Source organism: Protopterus annectens, chromosome 6.part0, assembly GCF_019279795.1.
Source record: "Protopterus annectens isolate FY-2018-M chromosome 6.part0, PAN1.0, whole genome shotgun sequence".
Taxonomy (NCBI): Eukaryota; Metazoa; Chordata; order Ceratodontiformes; family Protopteridae; genus Protopterus; species Protopterus annectens.
The window spans coordinates 262,481,897-262,505,801 of NC_056737.1; the positions used below are offsets into that span (position 1 = coordinate 262,481,897).

General features: G+C 44.3%; 1 protein-coding gene across 2 annotated transcripts in view; it reads left to right on the forward strand.

Moving 5' to 3' along the window:
* LOC122804250 (rho GTPase-activating protein 11A-like) overlaps positions 1-23,905 on the forward strand; it is a 1,502,515-nt gene that overhangs the window by 339,493 nt on the left and 1,139,117 nt on the right. For both annotated transcript variants that reach the window (XM_044074009.1, XM_044074010.1), the window contains exon 3: positions 5,487-5,583. In XM_044074009.1, coding sequence (XP_043929944.1) covers positions 5,487-5,583 — 97 coding nt within the window. The remainder of the gene's footprint in view (positions 1-5,486; positions 5,584-23,905) is intronic.

A 23,905-nucleotide genomic window follows, 5' to 3' on the forward strand; every position in this document is an offset into this window, starting at 1 on the left:
TACCCATGCTGGGCAAGAAGGCTTGGTGTGTAACTTTGGACCTCCAAAGAGGCATACCTGCATGTCCCAATCAGACAATCTTGCGGAGGATACCTCAGATTCATAGCTGGCTCAATGCACTACCAATTCTCTGCACTGCCCTTTGGCTTATCTACTGCGCCCTGGGTCTTCACAAAATGCATGGCACCAGTAATTGCTTTTTGCAGACAAAAAGGAATTCAAATATACCCCTATTTGAACGACTGCCTGATTCAAGCAGAGAGCAAGGACATTCTACTAAAGCATCTGGCGTTTGTAAAAAGATTACTAATTTGCCTAGGGTACACAGTAAACGAAAAGAAATCAAAACTAGTGCCCTCTCAAGAGATATTCCTGGGTGCAAGCTTAAATACAACTGCCCAGGTGGCTTATCTCACGCCAGACAAAGGCAACTGACTCATTACTTTCAAATGATGGCAAAAAAACCCAGTTACCTGCAAGAAAAATTCTGCAGGTTTTGGGCTTCATGGCATCCTGCATTTTGCTAATTCCATATGCAAGACTGCATATGAGGAAGCTACAATGGTATCTAAAAAGTGTTTGGACTCCACATTGCCACAGCCTGGAAACAATAATTACTCTCATGCTCTGCCTGCAACAAGAGTTTCGATGCTGGGCACTGGCCTGTCACCACAACAAGGGACAGCCATTCACTTTACCACAGCCAGGCAGACACTAACAACAGATGCATCGGATTATGCCTGGGAAAATGTATTCAGGGCACATGGCCCGCAAGTCAAATGTATCTTCACATCAATCAAAAAAAGATGCTAGCTGTACAGAATGCACTGACAGTCTTCAAGGATCTACTCCATCCAGGACAACTATTGCTAAAGACGGACAATACTACAGTCATGTGGTACATAAACAAGCAAGGGGGTACACATTCCTACCCCCGTCTGCAGGTAAGCTATGACTTTGTGGAACACAGCATTGACTTATCAATTGCATCTGCAGGCACAATTCTTGCCAGGAAAGAAAAATACTCCCGACAGACTAAGCAGAAACCTCATGGACCCTCACAAGTGGAAACTAGATCCACAAGTCTTCAACCTAACAAGGAAATGGGGATGCCCAGACATAGATCTGTTTGCCTCCCCTCACAACTGCTAACTACAGAGATTCTGCACAAGGACTCATAACACACAAGCAAGGAAGGTGGATGCTCTATCATTCAGCTGGAAAACCCTGACATTTTATGCCTTTCCGCCACTGCCTCTCCTCCCCAAGGTACTCCTAAAGGTCAGACAAGAGAAGCCAAAAATGATTCTGATTGCCCCAGACTGGTCACGCCAGCACTGGTATCCAATCCTAAAGAGCTTGTCTCAAGGCCCAGCCTGGACTTTACCTCAAATTCCTCATCTTCTGACCCAACAAAGCAGTCAGATCCTGCACAGTCAACTTGGAACCTTAAATCTGGCTGCATGGCGAATATAACCAGAACACACCTCTCTCTGAAGCAGTTATGGATGTCATTTTGGAAGCCAGGAGGTCCAGCACCAGTAAATATTATGCAGAAAAATGGAAGACATTCTGTGCTTGGAATCGGGCACAAGGAATTGAACCGCTTGTTCCAAATATTCCACAGATTTTACAATACCTAACTGAGATGCTGGACAAAGGCCTATCCTTCTCATCAATGAAGATCCATGCCTCTGCCATTTTAGCTCATTACAATATGGAACCTCCTATTTTTTCACATCCTCTGCTAAGGCCGTACCTCAGAGAGGCCAAAAACATAAGACCCCCAAGGAGAGCACCGATACCTACATGGGACCTCAATTTTGTCTTGGGAAAGCTCACACTGCCTCCTTTTGAGCCAGCCAATACAACTGAGATAAAATTTTGATCATGGAAAACAGCTCTGCTCCCAGCAATAACTTCAGCAAGAAGAGTCTCAGAGTTACAGGTATTAATGGCAGTGGAACCTTTTATCATTTTCCATCCGGACAGGGTTTCTCTAAGGACAAACCCAACATTTATGCCAAAGGTAGTATCCAGTGTGGCTCTTAACCAAACCATTAATTTGCCTACTTTTTATCCAAACCCACAGAATAAAGGGGAGAGACTTCTGCATTCTTTGGACATGCACAGGCAGCTACGCTTCTACTTGGACAAAACTAAAGCTTTCAGAAAGGCTGAGCAACTCTTAGTGGCATATGCTTCAGGATCACAAGGAAAGGCCATCTTGAAGCAGACTATTTCAAAATGGATAGGACACTGCATTCGCTTCTGCTATGCACAGCATGGCAAATCAGTGCCTAAGGGCATTATGCCACATTCGATCAGGGCAGCAGCCACATCAGCAGCCTTTCTGAGGAGTACCAACCAAGGAAATTTTGGAGGCTGCAACTTGGAGTTCAGTGCACACTTTTACCAAGCACTACCACTTACCTCTTTACTCTAAATCCAGAGCAGGCTTTACCACTGCAGTTCTGCAGGGCCTCATAGCCACTCCTAATTCTATTTAGATCCAGCCACCCAACCTCAGCTTTGGGATTCAACCCAAGTGTAATGACTGCCAACAGTGAAACACGAACATAGTACAGTTGCGTACCTACCATAAATGTAGATGTTCGAGTGTATTCACTTTGCAGTCCAGGTTACCCACCCACCATCCCCCTTTCTTTGCTGGGACTTATCTGTACTTCTCTATTCTATACAACCTATGTGGTGTATTTGCTTGTAGATGAAGGTATTGTTTATTTTAGTGTGTGTTTTTTATAAGCAATGTTTTTTAGCCTACCCTTTTGGGGGCACCTGACATCTGGGGCAAGAAAAACTGAAGAAAATGGCGTCAGCTGCATCTTATATACTCCTGGCGCACTGACGTCAGGGAAGAGGCAACAGCAACCGACGCCAGACCAGGACTTTGGAATTCAGGCCGACTGCGGGTAGCCTGCCAGCAGGATAACCCAAGTGTAATGACTGCAACAGTGAATACACTCGAACATCTACATTTATGTTAGGTACACAACTCTTCTCTATGTATGTTGTGTAATCTTTTGATATGTATCATTCATCGAGAGCACATATGTGCCTATTTTTATGTACTGTGTGGCGATCCAGTAGATAAAGTATCTACCTCATAGTTCCAGGTTTTAATTTCTGGTAGCGGCCTTTTTGGAGACTGCATATTCATATGTCTGCATGGGTTTTTGTTCAAGTACTCCTGTTTCCTCCTGTGACAAAGGGAAATGCTGCTAGTCCATCTAGCTGGAATTTTGTAAATAATTGTCTCATTTGAGAATATTAGTATGCTTTTTATAGAAATGTAACAGAAGGAGATACTGCCAGCCCAGTTATCTGGAATTTTGTAAATAGTTCTATGTCTTTTGTGAATACCAGCATGATGCGATTGCTTGTGTTGCCACTATATTGGACCTGTGCTGTGTGTTGTGTGTATATTAAACTTCTGATTCATAAGTCTGTGTTGAACAGGGTTTGTTCAGTACTGAGTTTCAAAGGTTTATCCTCGGTGTACCCTGCTGGAACATAAAAGATAACTTGCAAAACTTGAGTAGTTGAGGTTGTTACTTTATTGCAGGGTCATAAACAAAATGTGTTATTTCTCAATTTCAGTGCACTATCAGACACTGTCTAGAGCTAGAAGTTTTTTGTATTGTCTTGAAAGAGATTTAATTACTAGGCTTGAGATGCGGAAGTGTTTTATTGCTTTGACTTCCTAGCATCTGCATACCGAGTGTATGTATTTTTACAGGGAGATGCTAGATGCTACAGTGAATGTTTTGCTTAGAAACAGAAGTCAGGTGGTAAAAAGTGATGTCATCCAAGTTAACCCAGCAGTTAAATTTGATATTAATTTAAGAACTCTCTGAGGGCTGAGCATTTTGTGTTTGTCTTTAACCTGACATCATCCTCTCACCACTCTTCTGCACTTGCCTTGCTGTAAGAAAGTTTCTAGGGCATAGTAACTCTTTTAGATTCAGATAGGAATATAATAAAGTATAGCTTAGATATTTTCTTTGAGATTGTCTTGCTGTGTTGTTTTAAATATTTCCTGTGACTTTGAACTCTGATGCAACTGATTTACTTATTTAGTATTTTCTTTATTATTATTAAATAGATTTAAACCTTTTAATTGTGGGTGGTTTGTTTAAAGATATTTAAGCTCTTAGCGTACTTGTATATCTGTTTGGTCGCTGTACAGGCCTGTCCTAAATAGCATTGCGCTTGGTCAAACTACCAGATGGTTTAATAGTAACATTACACAGTAGGATTCAGTCTGCTGGTGAAGCACTATTCTCTTGCGCCGTAGCCAAATTATGGAACTCCCTCCCACCCACAATTAACTCCGTACCATCATGCACCCACTTCAAAACTTTACTAAAAGGACACGTAAAAACATGTTGGCTATGCCCTTGCAACTCCCACTCTGTCACCCAACCCATCCAACCGCTACCTTTCTTTCCACCCCACTAACTACCTTGATTATAGCAAGCTCAGATGCTCATAAGCCTAGTACTTATACAGCAGAAACTTTTTATTGTAACATTTGTTAGTCTGTTATGTACTTCACGGATAAAAATTCTAGTGGTCTACTGATGTACTATGTTCATCTGTAAATATGTTTTGTAATTAATTGCTATGTTAATCAAATTGTTAATCGCTATGTAATCCAATGTAACTACTGTCTGTTTATTTTAACTGTGGAGTTTTTCTCCCCGGGCCTCCGCTGAAAATGGACCTATGTCCAGTCGGACACTCCCGGTCAACAAATGTAAATAAATAAATAGGATCTGGCACCCTTTGTTAAGGGCCTTAAAGTAGCTGATGGAGTTGGCTGGTGGCAAAGAAAACTACCTTATAGTCTGGACAGAAGGGATATAGGTAGTAAACCTGTGCCAGCCTTTCCCAGGTGTGTGTATAAATCAAACCTCAGAGTATCAGCTACTTGGGCAAGGACACTAAGCACTGGTTGGATAGAGAGGGTACTGAAGATCTTGCTTTGGCCACTCAGCAGAGATCTCAACCCTATAGCTGTGCCAGTGGGATGTCTTATTGGGGATCTGGAGAAAGAGGTTGAAACCAGCCCCAGACTGACTCTGATCTCTGTGTTCTGTCAAGGGAAATTGCACTTTTACTGTGTGTACTTGTCATCCTCCCAGTGTGTACGTTCCCCACTGTTGTCAGTGGTGAGGATTGAGGCTTCTTCATTACTGGGCCAATGCAGGGCATCACACCTCCCATCTCCCAAAAGCATGCTATACGATTGGCCAGTCAACATTATTCATGTATGTTGCATTTTCATTTGGCTAAATCCAGTTTACTTGTGTTAATTGAGTACATTACATAAAATAAATATGCTGGACTTTTGCATTTCTGTAAAGAATGGTTGTATGAAGGAGAAACAAGTAATTGCATTGCAAATGTAAAGGTTTTGTAATATTTGCTATTTTTATAGAGTGACATCTTTCTTTTTCCAGTTTTCTTTCTGATGCTTGTCGGTCTCTAGAACAACATCTTCACACGGAAGGTCTGTTTAGAAAAAGTGGCTCTGTTCTTCGGCTTAAAGCTTTAAAGGTAAATAGCAAAGTGATTGTAATATATTCTACACAGTCTGTGTGTAATTTAGCAGTTTTTTTTTTCATTTTATGTAGAATTCAGTAGTGTGAACTTTTCTTTGCTTATGTATGAGGTCATTAAAATTTAGTGGATTTAAATATTGTACCTTAACAGCTTACAGCGTCATGGCAGTCCAGTTTGTCTTTTTCATTGTTCGTGGTCTCATATAAGCTGCCATTATCCTTCAGCGATTATTAAAAAGCAGGATGGTGCTGACCAATACTTAAGGCAGCTGCGCTGAAACTGCAGACATTCCTTTTCAGGGTGTTCATGCAGCAGGCCATTACTGATTGTCTCATCCTCTGCATGTGTTCACCTTGTCATAAGCACATATTAGACATGTAATCACCTGTGAAGTTGATATCCTTACATTGTAGGTGATCTGTCTTTCTCCTCCTGCTGCTTGCTTCTCATTAGGTGTTCATATACAGTGACTATTTAATATTATCTGCCTGCCTCTTTTTTTTTTTTTTTTTAATTCTTAGGGAGATTTAAGCCTAAATAGTGATTTAGGCCTATTGCTTTCTGTGATCTGCCTGGGTTCTGAGACTACATGTTCTTCCCAAACTTTTATCTAGGGTAAGGTTCTTTCTTTCAGCTGATGTTCCTTTTTGGAAGCAGGAGCAAAATAAGAAACTGTCAAAATGTGCGAGAGGGAGTTTCATCTCTGTCACCACTAGAATTGAGACTAGGAGGACTTTGCTTGGAACATAAAACTTTCCCAGGCTACCATAGCCTGTCCTCTTTTATTGATAATCTTGTGTGCTTATTGAACCTACCCATATCTCTTTAGCTGCACATTAAAATCAGGTCACACTGAGCATTAATCCAAGGCTCAGTCCATGTTTTTTATTTTTAAACAATGATGCCTACTTTTTTCTGTGTGTTAAGTTGCATCATTCTAGGCTTCAGTTTCATTTGTTCCATTCAGTTTTTCTTTGTCAAAGCGTATTGGTATTTAACTGTAGTGTTTGCAGCTTCGTTTCCCACTTCCTCTTTTTTTTACTGCCATTCTGTGCTACAGTAGTTTTAGCTTTATTAGATGCTTACATGGAGAGAGAGAGAGAAAAGGGACTTTCTTGTCCTTAAAGAAATAAGTGGGGTAGCCAAGACTATGCCACCGGATAAACACTGAAGTGTGCAAAATTGGTTCATAGACCAGTACTAAGGAGTTCATGTACAGACCAGTTGTAAGCCTAGCCATATATAGAAGTTCACTCCTGACTCGGTCAACACAAGATCGAGCGGGGAGAAGTTGAGGCTACCCATCCAATTGTCTAGGTGTACTGTGAAGGCGGCGTAGGTGGTACTTTGCTTGACATGTTGTTGAAGTAGATGTTCGAGAGGTGAGAGCATCCGACGCAGAAATCCAAAGACGCTGGTATTCAGGCCGGCTGAGGGCTACCTGCAAGCAGATAACCCAAATGTGATGACTGCAACAGTGAATACACTCTAACGTCTACATTTATGGTAAGTGTACACAACTTTACTTTTTGTTTTTTTTTTAAGTGGCTTCTGCCACACTGAGTATTCTGTCAGGTAACCAGTTAGCTATCCACCACACATTTGAATTTGTATTCAGATTTACAGGTTTGTCAAGAATGCTTGCATGGGAAGTAGTGTCAAGATCATTTGTTAGGTCCAGATGTACTCTGTGTGCTACATGACCAGTATCCACTGATGTTCTTTGTGTTTCACTGTTGCAGTCATTACATTTGGGCAATCTGCTGGCAGGTTGCCCTCAGTCGGCCTGATTAACCAAGTCTTGGGTCCTGCATCGGTTGCTGTCCCTTCTTCCATGACGTCAGGTTGTCCGGTATATAAAACATGCAGCCTACGCCATTACATCAGTCTTTCTTGCCTTGTGGTGCTCGAAGCAGAAGCAATTCGCAAGTGCCAGTCGGCCGATCCCTGAAATTTTTGTTTTCGTGTTTCAGAACCGAAGTCTTAAACTAAAAGCTAAGTACCCCGTTGGGGAAACTTTTTCTTGCTCCTTACTGATGTCAGTAAAAGTTAATAATTGCATTACTTGTGGGAAGCAAATACCTCATAAGGATTTTCATTTGTACTGTATTCCTTGCCTAGGCCCTGATCATAACGTACCTTGCTGTCGGTTTTGTGCTAGATTTAATCAATGCACTATTAAATGTCAGTACATTTTTGCTTCTAAATATTTTGGCTCACGATTTAACTATCCAGAAATGATGTCTGTTAGCAATCCGACTACCGGAATACCTAAAAAACGCAAAGGAAAAGACAGAGACAGGCTGTCGAGGTCCAAAACTGACGAAGCTTCTAAGCCAGTCGCTAGTTCACCGGTACTCAGGTGCCTTTGCAGCACCTGATGCCGCTACTTTTGATTCACAGGCCTCTACTGAGACGCATTGAGCCCGGTATGCCATGAGATGCTTTAAGTATTGAACCCGCGGATTTCTCTATCGTAGATGGGTCCAGAGCCGCTGTGCAGGCACCGGCTTCTGATGGTGTTTTCAGGCCTAAAGATTTGTATATTAAACTGACGCCATCTTCAAAACTAAGGCCAAAATCTACTACAATGTTTAAAAAACAACGCTTGGGCCATGTGTGCAGGCCCCTATGCCTAAAAAGCAAATGATCAAAATGGCTGAAGATTTAATTACCTTGATCAGGGTTAGCCAACCCCCTCCTGCTAAGAGGCCTAGGCAAGACATTGATTATGAATCTTCTGATCAGGATTCTATTTCCTCTGATTCTTCAGCTGAACAGGATTTATCTATACCTACTTATGAGGACTCTGATGCAGAGGATTCCATTCCTTCTGCTTCACCCCCTGAGGATTTCTCTTTTGGAGAAACTTTACATACCTTAAGGGAACATTTCCACTGGGAAAGTCAGGATTTCTCTGAATCTAAAAAGAGCCTTAGAGATTTTATTCTTCTTCCTCAGCATAGACCTTTGGTTATACCTCCTGTTCTAGACATTGTTGATCATGTTTTTTCAGAATCTAGTATGACTCCTGATTCTCTGCCTCTGGCTGCTAGTAAGCCAGACAAGATACTACAGAGTTCCTGACTCCCACAAATTCCTTTTCAAAAATCCTACTGCTGATCCTGAAACCGTTTCTCATGGTCCTCAAGGGCATTAAGGCCTCTACTGCTAAAAATCCTACCCCTTCTGATAGAGATTCCAGGGCGCTGGATAGATGGGGTAAGAAGGTTTACACTTCTGCAACCTTGGCATTCAGGGCTTTAAACTTTCAATTTCATATGCTTAAATATCAACAGCATATCATGGGACTACTTAAACAGCAAATTATGTTACTCTGACTGTGTAGAAAATAAAATTTGCAGAATTTATTACATTCAGCTGAGCAAGTTGGAAAACATACTTCGTAATGTAGTTTTGATTCCTTGGAGGCCTCTTGCTGTAACTGGATCTGTGCCAAGAAGGCATGCTTGGTTCAGAGCATACTCTGCCTGACCATGTTAAAGCAAAATTGTTGGATGCTCCTTCACAACAGGACCATCTCTTTGGTAATAAGGTTGAAGAAGTGTTAAAAAAGATGGAAGATAAAGCTAAATCTATGCAAACTGTGGAAGATTTCTTACAAGTGCAACCTCCAAGATTTAGTAGGCACTGGCCTACTAAGAACTGGTCCTTTCTAGTCCCCTTGAGAGCCGCTCAAGTCAAATCAAGACATTCCAAAGGCTCCAGGTTTCAGTCACAAGGAACTTTTAGAACAAAACAATGGGGTGCCTACACCTCCAACTCTGGAAACAATAAGGCACCTCACTGTGGTAAACAGTCTCAATGACTTTCCTCTACAATTACCAAGCAGTTACCTTTTAGTCGCCCCTTTGGGGGGAAAACAGGCACTTCATGCACGAAACTGGCAACTTATTACCCAGGACAAATGGATTTTAAATATAGTATCCCAGGGATACAGATTTCAATCCCACACATTGCCAATCCCAAACGGATGGCCGGATCTACCCCCAAATCAATGGGCAGAGGCCCAGAAACAAGTTCTGTCCCTCATGAACATGGGGGCCATTCAACCAGTACCAGAAGAGGAAAAGGGACAATGTTTCTATTAAAGACTTTTCCTGATACCTAGAAAAGACAAATCATGGCATCCAATTCTGGACTTATTCACTCTTAAAACATTTCTGGACATTCCAAAATTCAAGATGCTGACTCTTCAACAGTTACTACCTATGCTAGGCAAAGATACCTGGTTGGTAACTCTAGACTTAAAAGAGGCTTACCTGCATATCCCAATCAGGGAATCTTGCAGAAGATACCTCCACTTCAAAGCAGGCTACTTGCATTACCAGTTCTCTGCACTGTCCTTTGGCTTATCTACTGCACCCTGGGTCTTCACAAAGTGCCTGGCACCAGTAATTGCATTTTGCAGGCAAAGAAATATTAAAATATGTCCATACCTGGACGATTGTCTAATTCAGGCAGAAAACAAGGACATTCTTCTAAAGCATCTGGCGTTTGTAAAAAGGGTTCTAACTTGTCTAGGGTACACCATAAACAAAAAGAAATCACAACTGGTACCCTCTCAAAAAATTACATTCCTGGGTGCAAGCTTGAATACAACTGCCCAGATTACTTTCCTTATGCCAGAAAAGCAAATTCAATTGGTGACTTACTTCATACAGGTGGCCACAAAAATCCTGCTATCTGCAAGACAAATTTTGCAAGCCTTGGAGTTCATGGCCTCCTGCATTCTTCTAATTCCATATGCAAGACTGCATATGAGGAAACTTCAGTGGTACTTAAAAAGTTTATGGAGTCTACATTGTCACAACCTGGAAACGATTCCTATCATACCTTGCCTGCAACTAGAGTTCCTATGGTGGGCAGAGGCCTGCCACCAAAACAAGGGACTGCCATTCACTCCACTCCCTGCCGCCCATACCCTAACTACAGAAGCATCAGACTATGCTTGGGGGGGGGGGCTCATCTTGCAGGCTAGTGCATTCAGGGAAAGTGGAAGAACTCAAATCAAATGTGCCTACATATCAATCGGAAAGAGATGCTAGCTGTACAGAATACACTGACAGCCTTCAAGGACTACCTTCATCCAGGACAACTAATGATAAAGATAGACAACACCACAGTTATGTGGTACATAAACAAGCAGGGGCGCACACATTCCTACCCCCTTTGCAGACTAGCCATGGCATTGTGGAACACTGCCTTGACCGATCAAATACAACTACAAGTTCAATTCCTGCCAGGAAAGCCAAATACTCTGGCAGACGAATTAAGCAGAAATCTTATGGACCCACACGAATGGAAACTGAAACAGGTTTGCAACATGTTGACACACAAATGGGGGAGCCCAGACATAGTTCTGGGGTGAGGCAAAAAGATCTATCAGTTGGACAAATTCTGCACAAGAATTCATCACAAAAAAGCTTGGAAAGTGGATGCTCTATCTTTCAGCTGGAAAAACATATCAGTCTATGCTTTCCTCCTTTGCCTCTGCTCTCCAAAGTCCTATTAAAAGTCAGGCAGGACAGAACAAAAATGATTCTGATTGCTCCAGACTGGCCTTGACAACACTGGTACCCACTCCTGCACATTGTGTTGCGCCTTTCTCCCTGGCACCTGCCTCAGACACCTTGCCTACTGTCTCAGCAGAACTACCAAATTCTGCACACTCCGCTCCAAACTTTGAATCTTGCAGCGTGGCTAATCAACTAATTTCACCCTTGGCATCTGTCAGCAAACCTGTAATGGATTTAATTTTGGAGGCTAGAAGGCCTAATACTAGAAAATCTTATGCTGATAAATGAAAATGATTCTGTGCCTGGAACCAGTCTCAAGGGATTAGCACAGCAGCACCCAATTTACCTCAGATTTTACAATACTTAACTGAGATGTTTCACAAGGGCCTGTCTTTTTCCTCCATTAAAATACACGCCTCAGCCATTTCAGCTCATTATACCACAGAACCTCCCCTCTTCTCTCATCCACTGCTCAAGCAATCCTTCAGAGGGGCCAAAAAATTGAGACCTCCCAGGGAGAGCTCCAACCCCAGCCTGGGACATTAACTTTATTTTGGAGAAACTCACTTTACCTCCTTTTGAGCCATCTGCTACTGCAGACTTAAAATTTCTTTCTTGGAAAACAGCTTTCCTTTTAGCTGTCACTTTAGCTAGAAGGGTATCTGAATTACAGGCCCTTATGGCAGTGGAGCCTTTCATCGTCTTTCATGCGGACAGGGCGTCCCTTAGAACCAATCCATCTGTCATGCCCATGGTGGTATCCAGTGTTGGCTCTTAATCAGTCTATTCATTTGCCAGCCTTCTTTCCCACTCCACAGAGCAAAAGGGAACAGATACTGCATTCCTTAGATGTGCACAGACAACCTAGATTCTACTTGGACAGGACTAAACCTCAAAGGAAATCTGAACTACTACTGGTGGCATTTGCTGCAGGGGCAGAGGGGAAGGCTATTTCAAAGCAAACCATTTCTAAATGGATAGGCCATTGCATTCATTTCTGCTATAAGCACCATGGAAAAAACCTATCCCCCATGGGATCAGACCTCACTCCACCAGAGCTGTATCTACCTCTACAGCCTTTCTCAGAGGTGTCCCTACCAGGGACATCCTAGAAGCTGCTACCTGGAGCTCTGTGCATACTTTCACCAAGCATTATCATTTGCCAATTTTGTCTAAATCCAGAGCTGGATTTGCCACTGCAGTCTTGCAGGGCCTTATAGCTGGTGCTAATGCTACCTAAATTCCTCCTCACAACCATAGCTTTGGGAATTTAACCAAATGTAATGACTGCAACAGTGAAACATGAACAAAGTACAGTTTTGTACATTTACCATAAGTGTAGATGTTTGAGTGTATTCACTGTTGCAGTCCTGGTTACCCTCCCTCCAGCCCCCTAACTTCTTTTGGCTATACCTCTACTTTTCTTTACTCTGCTTAAAAGCCTTTTTGGTGTATTTGCTTTTTTGTTGGAGGTATATCATTGTACTTTTTTATTTAATTGCTTCCCATTAGGGGGGCATCTAACATCTGGGGCAAGAAAAACTGATATAATGACGTCAGCTGCATGTTTTATACCTGATGACCTGATGTCATGGAAGAAGGGACAGCAACCAGCGCAGGACCCAAGACTTTGTTAATCAGGCCGACTGAGGGCTTCCTGCAAGCAGATAACCCAAATGTAATGACTGCAACAGTGAATACACTCTAACATCTACATTTATGTTTTGTGTACACAACTGTACTTTACTAGGCTAATGGCCCTGGAGCCCTTTGCAAGCCTAGCCAAGAGTTTGTCCCAAAACCGAAACTTCAATCAGCTCTGGTCACCCCCGTCAGTGAGGGATGCAGGTGGAAGCCCTGGGACAAATGTGTTTCCCATCCACTCATTAAGGTTGCGCTTGAAGAGGGTAAGTGAGATACTCTATTTGACAAGTATGGGAAGTCTATTCCAGAGACTGGGCAGCTTCTCTGAGACAAATCTCTCTCTCCAGCAGGTTTTGTTGCTCTCACATATTAGATTTAGGCCTTTTGAGCAGTTAATGCTCGAGGAGTTAGGCTTACGGATATGGACCATCTCTAGTAGGGCAGGGTCCGAGATTGCCTTGTAGGCAAGACACAGATCACCTCTGCGCAATCTGTACGATACCAAGCAGAGTGATAATGATTTGAGCCTGGCCGCATAGGACAGATGTTAGAAGCCATGGGTTCTCTTTGTGAGGTATTTCTGTGGTGTTTCCAGTTGGTGCAGATGTTTGGAGAGGTACATACCAAATGGTGTGTTACTTTATATACTCCTCCCTGATTAGGCCATTAATAGAGCGGTGATAACCTCCTTTTTTTCTGGATGCAATCTCTTTACTTATGAGATGAACCAAGTAAGAGGCTTTTCTGACCACTGCTGCTACATGACAGTTGAATGTAAGATTGTCAACCTGAGTATCCAGGTCTCTCACCACAGGATGTGTGCTTAGGGGGTTACCGTTGATGTGGTAATAGTGTTTTTGCTGAATGGTATGATGATGCATTTGTTTGCGTTGAACTTGAGGCCATGACTTTGGCATCAGTCATTTGTTGCTGTGAGACCTTCTTGCAGTATGTTGACATAATTTGAGAAGTCAGTGATGGCACCTGACTTTCAGTTGTCGCAGACTTGGTCAGTTGCAGGCCTTTTGTCTTTGCCCTGACCTCTAAGAAGTATATGCCAAACAGAGGTCCCAGGATGGATTCCTGGGGAACACCACTAGTTACAAGTCTGCTGTTGGAGGTGGAGGCACTTATTTTGAGCTTCTGGGTCATGTCTAAGAGACAGTTTGCCACTCCCCTGATGAGATGGGGATTTACACCAAGTTGTGTTTGCTTTTTGATGATGCCCGAGTGGGGGATTGTGCCAAAGGCCTTGGCCAAGTCAAGGTAAGCTGTATATACTGACTTTCCCTCATCCAGGGCCTAGGTGAAGTCTCAAAGAAGTCGACCAGGTTCAACAGGCAAGATCTGCCCGTGATGAATCTGAACTTGGTGGGGTCAAGTGCTTGGAGATTGCCTGTATCCTTATTTGTTGGATCCCTAATAATATGGTCCATGGCTTTACAGATCGCACTTGTCAGGCTAATGGGGTGATAGTTTCCAGGGTCAATAGTGGTACCACCTTTTGTGCAAAAGGATGACAATGGCATTTTTCCACTCTGCTGGAATGAAGCTGGTACTTAGGCTGTGGTTGAATAGGGTGTTCAATGACAAAGCTAGTTCTTGCTGGAGATGGTTTATAATACAGCCTGGTATACTGTTGGGTCCCATGGAAGCTGTGTTCTTTGCCTTGGATGGGCCCTTTAACACTTGGTCTATGGAGATGTGAGGTGCAGGACAAGTATCTGGGATGTCTGAAGGGCCTTTGCGGGGGGACGGGGGGGTGAATTTTGTAGTGAACCTCTCTGCTAGCAAGTTGACTGGGTCAACTGGATCAGTGTAGGTCAACTGGATGAATGTAGGTGATGACAGTTAATTACTAATTCGGAACAGACCTAGTCTTTGCCATGGAGGTTCCTGACATAAGTGAAGAAGGCTTAGTGGTTCCCTTTGTTTTGGAGACTAGTTTCTATTCATAATTGGCTTTGGAGGTTTTCACTAGTGATCTAATTTGCTTGTTGAGGCTAAGGAGGAGTGAGTGTTTTCAATTTGAAATGTGTTACTTTTTACAGTTGGACAACAGTTTCTTCTTTTTGTTGTAAAGCTTGTTGATGTCCACCAGACAAGTTTGTACTTCTTTGAGGAGCAGGTTTTAGTTTTGTTGGGTATGAGTCCATGCAGTTGTACAGATGCTTGTATATTGCATTGGTGTACTGTTCAGCATAGTTGTCTGCATCCTCTGAGGGGGGGTGGTTGTGTGAATACTGATGCTCTCACTTAAGTGGTTGTAGTCAGCTTTTGAGAATTTTTTTAGCCTGGTTATGGCTGGGGGGGGGGGGTGTTGGTGGGATAGAAACTTCAAATGAGACATATCAATGATCAGATCTCACCAGGGAAGAACATACTACGGGAGTGGTGCAGTGGTTGCCCATGTTGGTGAGAACCAAGTCTAGAATGTTATCTCCCTATGTGGGGGATGTGATGAGCTCGTTTAGTGCATTAGAATTGACTAAGTCAAGGAATCGTTGGCTGAGTGCATTAGTGCAGGAATAGTTCACCCAGTCTATGATGGGATAGTTGAAGTCCCCAAGGATCAGGGTGTTAGGGGGTACCTAGATGGAGTCAAGTAGGTCCAGGTAGGAGTGGATTGTTTGTTGGTATTGTGGTATCATTCTTGGTGAAGGTAGTTTGTTGCTTAGGACTAGGGTCATACCTGCCTGGGACACCTACTCCAAGAGCTCACTCATGTCTCTCTTCATATAGTCCAGGGAGGTGAGTCTCAAGTCACATATCAACATGGACAATGGCAGTCATACTTGTACTTGTTGTGGTGGATTCTGGCACCAGACAGACTACTGACCCTGACAACCTCCTTGTTGAGCCTGGTGATGGGGACATTGGTGTCTCATAACGGAGTCGCTAATTACCAGTATGTTTGGTTTATTGTGATGCCTTGTGGGCTGTGTTGGTTTATTGTGATGCCTTATGGGCTGTGATTGTGAGACACTGGTGTGTTGTCTGCTGTGAGTGATGTTTGTGTGCGGAATGTTTCTGAGTGTGTTTTGGAGGTCTCTGCTGTTTATGTAAGTTTTTATTGAGGAACTATGCATAGGTGGGTGGGTGTTGTGCTTGGCTATGTGATGTGAGTGCTGTGGTCTATCTGTTGGCAATCGCCTCTTTGTCAGCAGTACTGACTGTGGAGCGAGAGAGCATGAATTTCGGGTTACTAATAGCTGCATTTCTGGCAAGTAGAAGAATTGTATGTTAGGAGAAGAGGGCTGTCCACAAACATGAGGCAATTGCTACAATGTCTCCGTATGCTCCTGTCGATGAGGCTGGCAGGAGAAACTGAGAATTTTCCAAACAATGTTCCCAATACTTGGGTGGACTTGAGAGTGTGTTTGGATAAGGGTTTGTCCACAAGAGTGTAGACCACAAAAACGTTTTTAAATGTAAAATAATTGGCCTGAAGCGCAGGTGCTAAACCAAAATTAAGATGCTTAGAATAACAGACAAATTCAGTCAGACTACTATCAAGCAGTAGTAAATACAGCAGAATAAAAGCACATGAACACTTAAAAAAGCACGTAGCAAAGCAAAATAAGGTAAAGTAAGAACAACACAATTACAGTAAAAGCAGCTGAATAAAGTATTATTTTTTTTCCTTTATGTGGAGAGGGAAGAAGCCGAAGATAGTTCAAGATTAAGAAACTAAGGGAGTTTGGCCTTCCCAAATGCTTTCTCTGAACACAGTAGACTGAGTTTATCAGATGGAACTGGGAGGAGTGTCCAAAATCAAAGAAGCTAGTTGAGTAGTCCTTTCTAAATGATCTCGCTGTACTCAGTTGAGTGGGCAAATGAGTAGGGAATGGGAGGATTGACAAAAATCAAATTTACAGCAGGGGATGGAATTCCAAAGCCACCAAGTTTAAGAATACAGCACTTGGGCGGGATAGTGGGACAAACAAGCAAAGTACAGACTAAGGCCAGCAATAAAGCATGAAGCAAATAAGTCAGCAATAAAGAATGAAGCAAATAAGTAAATACAGTACAGTTTTGTTAACTATCACTGAAACGCATCAAATGCACAAAAGTATACTTGTATCAGCTTGGTATATCCAGATGGTTATAGCCTCAAACACAGCCAGGTAATCAGCTCTCCTACTGAGCACAATTTCATAGAAATGTAAGTCTTTATTCCAAAAGTGCAACAGAGGAAATAGACCCTCAGGCAATCAGATAAACAGAGCTGTTGACCAGTAACTAACACCTTGGGTGAGCTGACTCCACAGAATGCAAAGCAGCCCCCAACGTGGAACTAGCTGGCTTAGAGCTCAAGTGTTGAACTAACCACGAGAAACAAAATACAGAGAGGCGCTAGCAGTAAACAGTGAAGCAAATAAATAAATGCAGTACAGTTTTATCACCGAAACAGATCAAGTGCAAAAAGTATACATGTATCTGCTTGTTATATCCAGATGCTTTACAGCATCAAACACAGCCAGGTAATTAGCTCATTTATATCAGCTCTGCTCCTGAGCACAATTTGACATACTGAGTGGGAAAATGTGGCTTAAAGTCCCAAGGGCCTTTCCAGGACATACGTGAAATTGGCTCCCCAAGGGGCAGGGGGGGAGCTTTAATGGAAGACTGTCTACATGGCAGAAGTAGTCTCTAAAATCAGAGTTCCAGAGATAATTTTCCTGGTAAACCCTACCAACACTCCTGAAAGAAGACCTGATTACCTTCCTCTGGAGAAAGTCAGAGTTTTTTTTATCCCTGCACCAACACACCTGGCTTCAGATAACTTTGGATGTTTGGGTGCAGAGGATTATAACCAGAGGCTACACCATACCCTTCCTTCTACCCCCCTCTCCCCACACACACACACAAATGCAGGAAAATCCCAGACATTCCACACAGTTGGAGGGAACCAGCAGTATTAGAAATCCAAAAACTGCTAGAAAAAGTCACCCAAGAGGTCCCTCCAGACCAGATAGAATCTGTGGTTTACTTAAGATTCTTTAGTGCCAAAAAAGACAGGGGACTGAAGACCAATTTTGGATCTGAGTATTTTGGACAAATCCATTTGGGCAGACAGAATTCTGGATGGTCACAGTTCAGTCTGTTTTTCCATTTCTGGGGAGAGATCATTGCATGTGCTTGATAAATATACAGGATGTGTGTTACCACACAAAAATGGAGAAGTGCTCCAGGAAATTTCTCTGCTTCTGGCTGGGAGCCAGTCACTATTAGTTCAGAGCTGTGCAGTGTGGCCTCACCACAGCCCTAGAGTCTTCACCAAATGTACGGCAGTAGTAGCAGCTTACTTGACTCTGCACAGATTCTGGATGTTTCCATATTTAGACTGGCTCATTACCGCTCCCACCAGGTATCTTCTAGAACAAGCAAAAGACTGATGTCCTTCAAGAATGCAACTGCAGTCATAACATATGGGTTGTCCTGCCTCAGGCAGCCCTCGGTCGGCCGGATTCCAAAGTCTGGGTCCGACGTCGGCTGATGTCGCATTTCTCTCCGATGTCAGAGCGGCTGGAATATATAAGCATCAGCCGACGCCATCTTCTTCATTGTTTCTTGCAGCACGGTGCCCGAAGCAGAAGCAGTTCGCAAGTGCCGGTCAGTGCTCCTGTATTCTTCGTAACCGAAGTCATCAAAAAGGCTAAGTACCCCGTTGGGGACCTTTTCTTGCCTCAGCCGATGTCAGAAATTACTGAAAAAGTAAATAATTGTTTGTCTTGTGGTAAACAAATACCTCATAAGGATTTCCACTCTCACTGCCTTCCTTGCCTTGGCCCAGACCACGACATCTCGGCCTGTGCCGCCTGTGCTCGCTTCAACAAGCGCGCACTCAGGCGCCGGGCGGAGTTCGCTGAAGAGTTTTTCAGCGAAAAATTTGATTATACAATGCCGTCGGAACAACCGACAACGCAGACTCCTAAGAAACGAAAAGACCGGGACCGACATCCTCGGCCCGTGTTTTCCACCGACACCACGCCAAAACTAACCGCGGGTGCCCCGGTTCCCTCTGAGGCGGTTTTTCCACCGCTCCGAACCGAAGACACCGCATTACCGATACCTCCGATACCGGAGGCCACTCCGACGCCAGTTATTGATTTTCCTCCGGATACCGAAACCGAGGAAATGCCCGAGACCATTGCTGTTGATAAGGTCACCCCTGCACGTGGAGCGGCCAGGCCTCCCATGTCCATGTCTATCAAGGCCTACAGACGTGCCAAGGCAGCCAGCAAGTCCAAGCATCTTACTGATAAAACCTTACCTCAGCCTACTCCTGAAACTCAAATCATGTCCATGGCCGCAGATTTAATTTCCCTGATCAGAGGTTCCCAGGCCCATCCTGAGAGGATCCCAGCCTCCTCCTGATAAGAGGCCCAGGGTTGAACCCTCTGACCCTCTGCCTTCAGATGAAGATTCTGAGGACTCTGTTCACTCCGAAAGCCAAGAAGAGCCCTTCCAGGCCTATGAAGATTCAGATGCAGAGGACTCCATTCCCTCTGCCTCTCCTCCTGAGGATATTTCTTTTGGGGAAGATGTCCTTCAAGAATGCAACTGCAGTCATAACATGTGGGTTGTCCTGCCTCAGGCAGCCCTCGGTCGGCCGGATTCCAAAGTCTGGGTCCGATGTCGGCTGATGTCGCATTTCTCTCTGACGTCAGAGCGGCTGGAGTACATAAGCATCAGCCGACGCCATTTTCTTCAGTCTTTCTTGCCGCGCGGTGCCCGAAGCAGAAGCAGTTCGCAAGTGCCGGTCGGTCAGCTCCTGTATTCTACGATACCAAAGTCATCAGAAAAGCTAAGTACCCCGTTGGGGACCTTTTCTTGCCTCAGCCGATGTCAGAAATTACTGAAAAAGTTAACAATTGTCTTTCTTGTGGTAAACAAATACCTCATAAGGATTTCCACTCTTACTGGCTCCCTTGCCTGGGCCCAGACCACGATGTCTCGGCCTGTGTAGCCTGTGCTCGCTTCAACAAGCACACTCTCAGGCGCCGGGCGGAGTTCGCTGAAGATCTTTTCGGCGATAATTTTGCTTACACCATGCCGTCGGATCTTCCGACATCGCAAACGCCCAAAAAGCGAAAAGACCGGGACCGACATCCTCGGCCCGCGTCTACCTCCGACTCCACGCCAAAACCTAGCGCGAGTGCTCTGGTTCCCTCTGAGACTGTCTCTCCACCACTCCAAACCGAAGACTCCGCAGTACCGACGACTCCGATTCCAGACATTACTCCGCCAGTTATAGATTTTCCTCCGGATACCGAAACCGAGGAAATGCCCGAGACAATTGCTGTAGACAAGGTCACTCCTGCACGTGGAGCTGCCAGGCCCCCTATGGCCATGTCTATTAAGGCCTACACTAGGGCTAAGGCAGTCAGCAAAACAAAGCATATTACTTCTAAACCCTTACCTCGGCCGACTCCTGAGACACAAATTATGTCCATGGCTGCTGATTTGATTTCCATGATTAGAGGATCACAGGCCCATCCTGAGAGAGGATCCCAGCCTCCTCCTGATAAAAGGCCCCGGGTTGAACCCTCTGACCCTACACATTCAGATGAAGATTCTGAGGGCTCTGTCCACTCTGATAGCCAGGAAGAGCTCTTCCAGACCTATGAGGACTCGGATGCAGAAGATTCCATCCCCTCGGCCTCCCCTCCTGAGGATATTTCTTTTGGGGAAGTTCTGCACACCATGAGGGAACATTTCAAGTGGCAAGGTCAGGAATATTCTGATTCTAGGAAACACCTTAGGACTTTCCTTAAGAAGCCTCAGCACAGGCCCTTAGCTATTCCTCCTGTACTTGATGTTCTGGATGATTTGTATTCTGACTCTAGTGCTACCCCTGATTCTCTTCCTCCTGCTCCTGCCAAGCCAGACAGGTATTACAGGGTCCCAGAAACTCATTCAGGGCCCACACTGCTGATTTGGAAACTATTTCACAGGGGCCTAAAGGAGTTTCAGCCTCCACCTCAAAGAATCCTTTGCCCTCCAACAGGGAAGCTAGGTCATTAGAGAGATGGGGCAAAAAGGTTTACACATCCACTACCTTATCTATGAGAGCTTTAAATTGCCTTTTCCATATGTTACAATACCAGGATTATCAGTTAGAAGATTTACAAAAAACATTAGCCACTCCTGAGCCTTTAGACAGGAAGACTTTGCAGGAAGCTGTACATAACACTCAGCAAGTAAGCAATCACTTCCTGCAGTGTGGATATGATGCACTGGAAGCTTCATGTAGGGCAGCTATGACAGGGGCAGTCATTCGTAGACATGCTTGGTTAAAAGATCAACCTCTACCAGATCATGTAAAAGCAAAACTTCTGGATGCACCTTTGGAAAAGAACAAGCTTTTTGGTGCAAATGCTAAGGATGTGTTAAAGACCATCGAAGAAAAAGCAAAATCAGTCCAGACTGTGAAAGATTTCCTCCAGGTTCAACCCCCAGATTCAGTAGGAATTGGCCTTCAAAAAACTGGTCCTTTCCTAATCCAGAAAAGTTTCAAAGGGGTAAGAACAGACGTGGCCGAGGAAGAGGCTAATACAGAGGCCCTTACAGGGGACGACAATGGCAGCCAGGAAACCAAAGAAGTGACGCAGGGGATGTCCTTCATGGATGCATCTGCAGTCATAACAACTGGGTTGTCCTGTCGTCAGGCAGCCCTTCAGTCGGCCGGATTCCAAAGTCCGGTCCGGTCCGCTGATGTCGCACTTCACCCGGCGTCATCTCTGTTGGTCTTGGGTATAAAGGCATCAGCCGCCATTTTCCCAGTCTTTCTTGCGCGTGGCGCCCGAAGCAGAAGCTGTTCGCGCCGGTCGGTCGGATCCAGAGATTACTTCACCGAATACTACTTCAAGACTTCTAAAGCTAAGTACCCGTTGGGGACTCTTTCTTGCCTCAGCCGATGTCAGAAAAAGTTAATAATTGTTTAACCTGTGGGAAACAAATACCTCATAAAGATTTCCACTCTTATTGTCTGCCTTGTTTAGGCCCCCCCACGACGTAGCAGCCTGTTCGGCCTGTGCTTCATTCAACCGGTAACGCTTTAGGCGCCGGTCGGAGCTTGCTGAACAGTTTTTCGGTTCTGATTTTGCGTATATTATGCCGCCGGATCCTCCGACTACCCAATCTGCTAAAACCGAGAGATAAAGACGACACTTTCAGGTCGTGCGGTTTTCGCCGAAACCATGGTTAAGCAAACCGCGAGTGTCTCGGTTTAGAAAACTGATCAAAGTACAGCTGAATCTATCACTACCACTGAGGCCCTGCTACTTCTCTTGAATCGGCCTCAGAAATTTTATCCACTACGGTGGTTGCCACTGACTTATCAGACACCATTCCCTTGGATGTCTCTACCCCAGCACGTGGTGCTGCTAGGCCTCCAGCAGCAATGTCCATTAAGGCCTTTGCCAGGGCTAAAGCAGCCAAAACTACTAAAACAGTGCCTGTTAAACCCCTACAACCAGGCCCTCTTCTAGTTCACAAATGCTTACTCTGGCAGAAGATTTAATTTCATTAATTAGGGGATCTCAATCTCACCCAGACAGGGCCTCTCAGCCCCCAGAGAAGAGACCTAGGGCAGAGCCCCCCGAGCCTGTGTCCTCTGATGATTCTGCCGATGAATCAGACATAACAGACCAGCCAGAGGCTCCTTTCTCCAATTATGAAGACTCAGATGCTGAAGAATCCATTCCAGCTGCTTCCCCACCAGAAGAATTCTCCTTTGGGAAACCTTACATGCCATGCGAGAGCAGTTCCAATGGCAGCAGCAGGATTTCTCAGACTCCAGAAAAAGACTTAGGACCTTTCTGCACCTTCCACAGCACAGGCCCTTAGCTATACCTCCTGTCCTCTCTGTGGTGGGCGATGCCTTCAATCATGTCTGCTCTGCACCAGATTCTTTACCTCCAGCCCCTGCCAAACCAGACAGATTTTACAGGGTACCAGACACTCATCACCACCTTTACAAGGCCCCACTTGCAGACCCGAAACTATATCCCAGGGGCCCAGGGCAGTAGCCTCGACCACAGCTAAAACCCTATTCCTTCTGAAAGGGAAGCCAGGTCATTAGACAGATGGGGCAAAAAGTCTACACCTCAGCTACTCTCTCAGCTAGAGCTTTAAACTGTCAGTTTCACATGATACAATACCAAGAGTTTATGCTTGATCAGTTAAAAAAGCTATCCTCTGATGACTCTATTGATAAGAAATATGTATTAGAAATGGTAAATAACATACAACAGGTTAGTAACCATTCCTTAAAATGTGGCTATGATGCACTGGAGGCTTCATTTAGATCAGCCATGACTGGCACAGTGATAAGAAGACATGCATGGCTAAAGGAACAAGCCTTACCGGATCATGTTAAAGCTAAGTTATTAGATGCTCCTATGGATAAGACCAGCTTGTTTGGTACACCTGCCCAGCAGGTAATGAAGAAAATGGAAGAAAAGGCAAAATCTGTTCAAACGGTTAAAGATTTCTTGCAGGTTCAACCACCAAGGTTTAGCAGGAACTGGCCTGCCAAAAATTGGTCCTTTCCTGACTCCACAAGATCCCAAAGGGGCAGGAATAGATGTTCCAGAGGCAGAAACCAATCCAGAGGAGGTGCCTACAGAGGACGACAGTGGCAAGGTAACAACAGAGGCACACACACAACCACTGCCACTACAACAACACAACCACAGTGACTTACCTCTAAATCCGCCTACCAGGGAACACATAGCAGCTCCATTAGGCGGCAAATTAACCTTATTTTCGAAGAACTGGCACTATATCACAAAGACAAGTGGATTTTACAAACCATAGATCAAGGTTACGGTTCCACTTCCACACTTTACCAGTCAAAGAGGAATGCCAAATCTACCTCCAAATCAAAAAACAGAGGCTCTACAACAGATAATGCAATTAGCAAACATGAGAGCTGTGGAAAGAGTGCCAACAACAGAACAAGGAAAGGATTCTACTCCAGACTATTCCTAGTTCCAAGAAAGGAAAAAAATTGGAGACCTATTCTCGACCTGTCCACCTTAAATACATACATCATTGTCCCAAAATTCAAAATGCTGACCCTACAGCAACTTCTTCCCATGCTGGGCAAGGAGTGTTGGCTG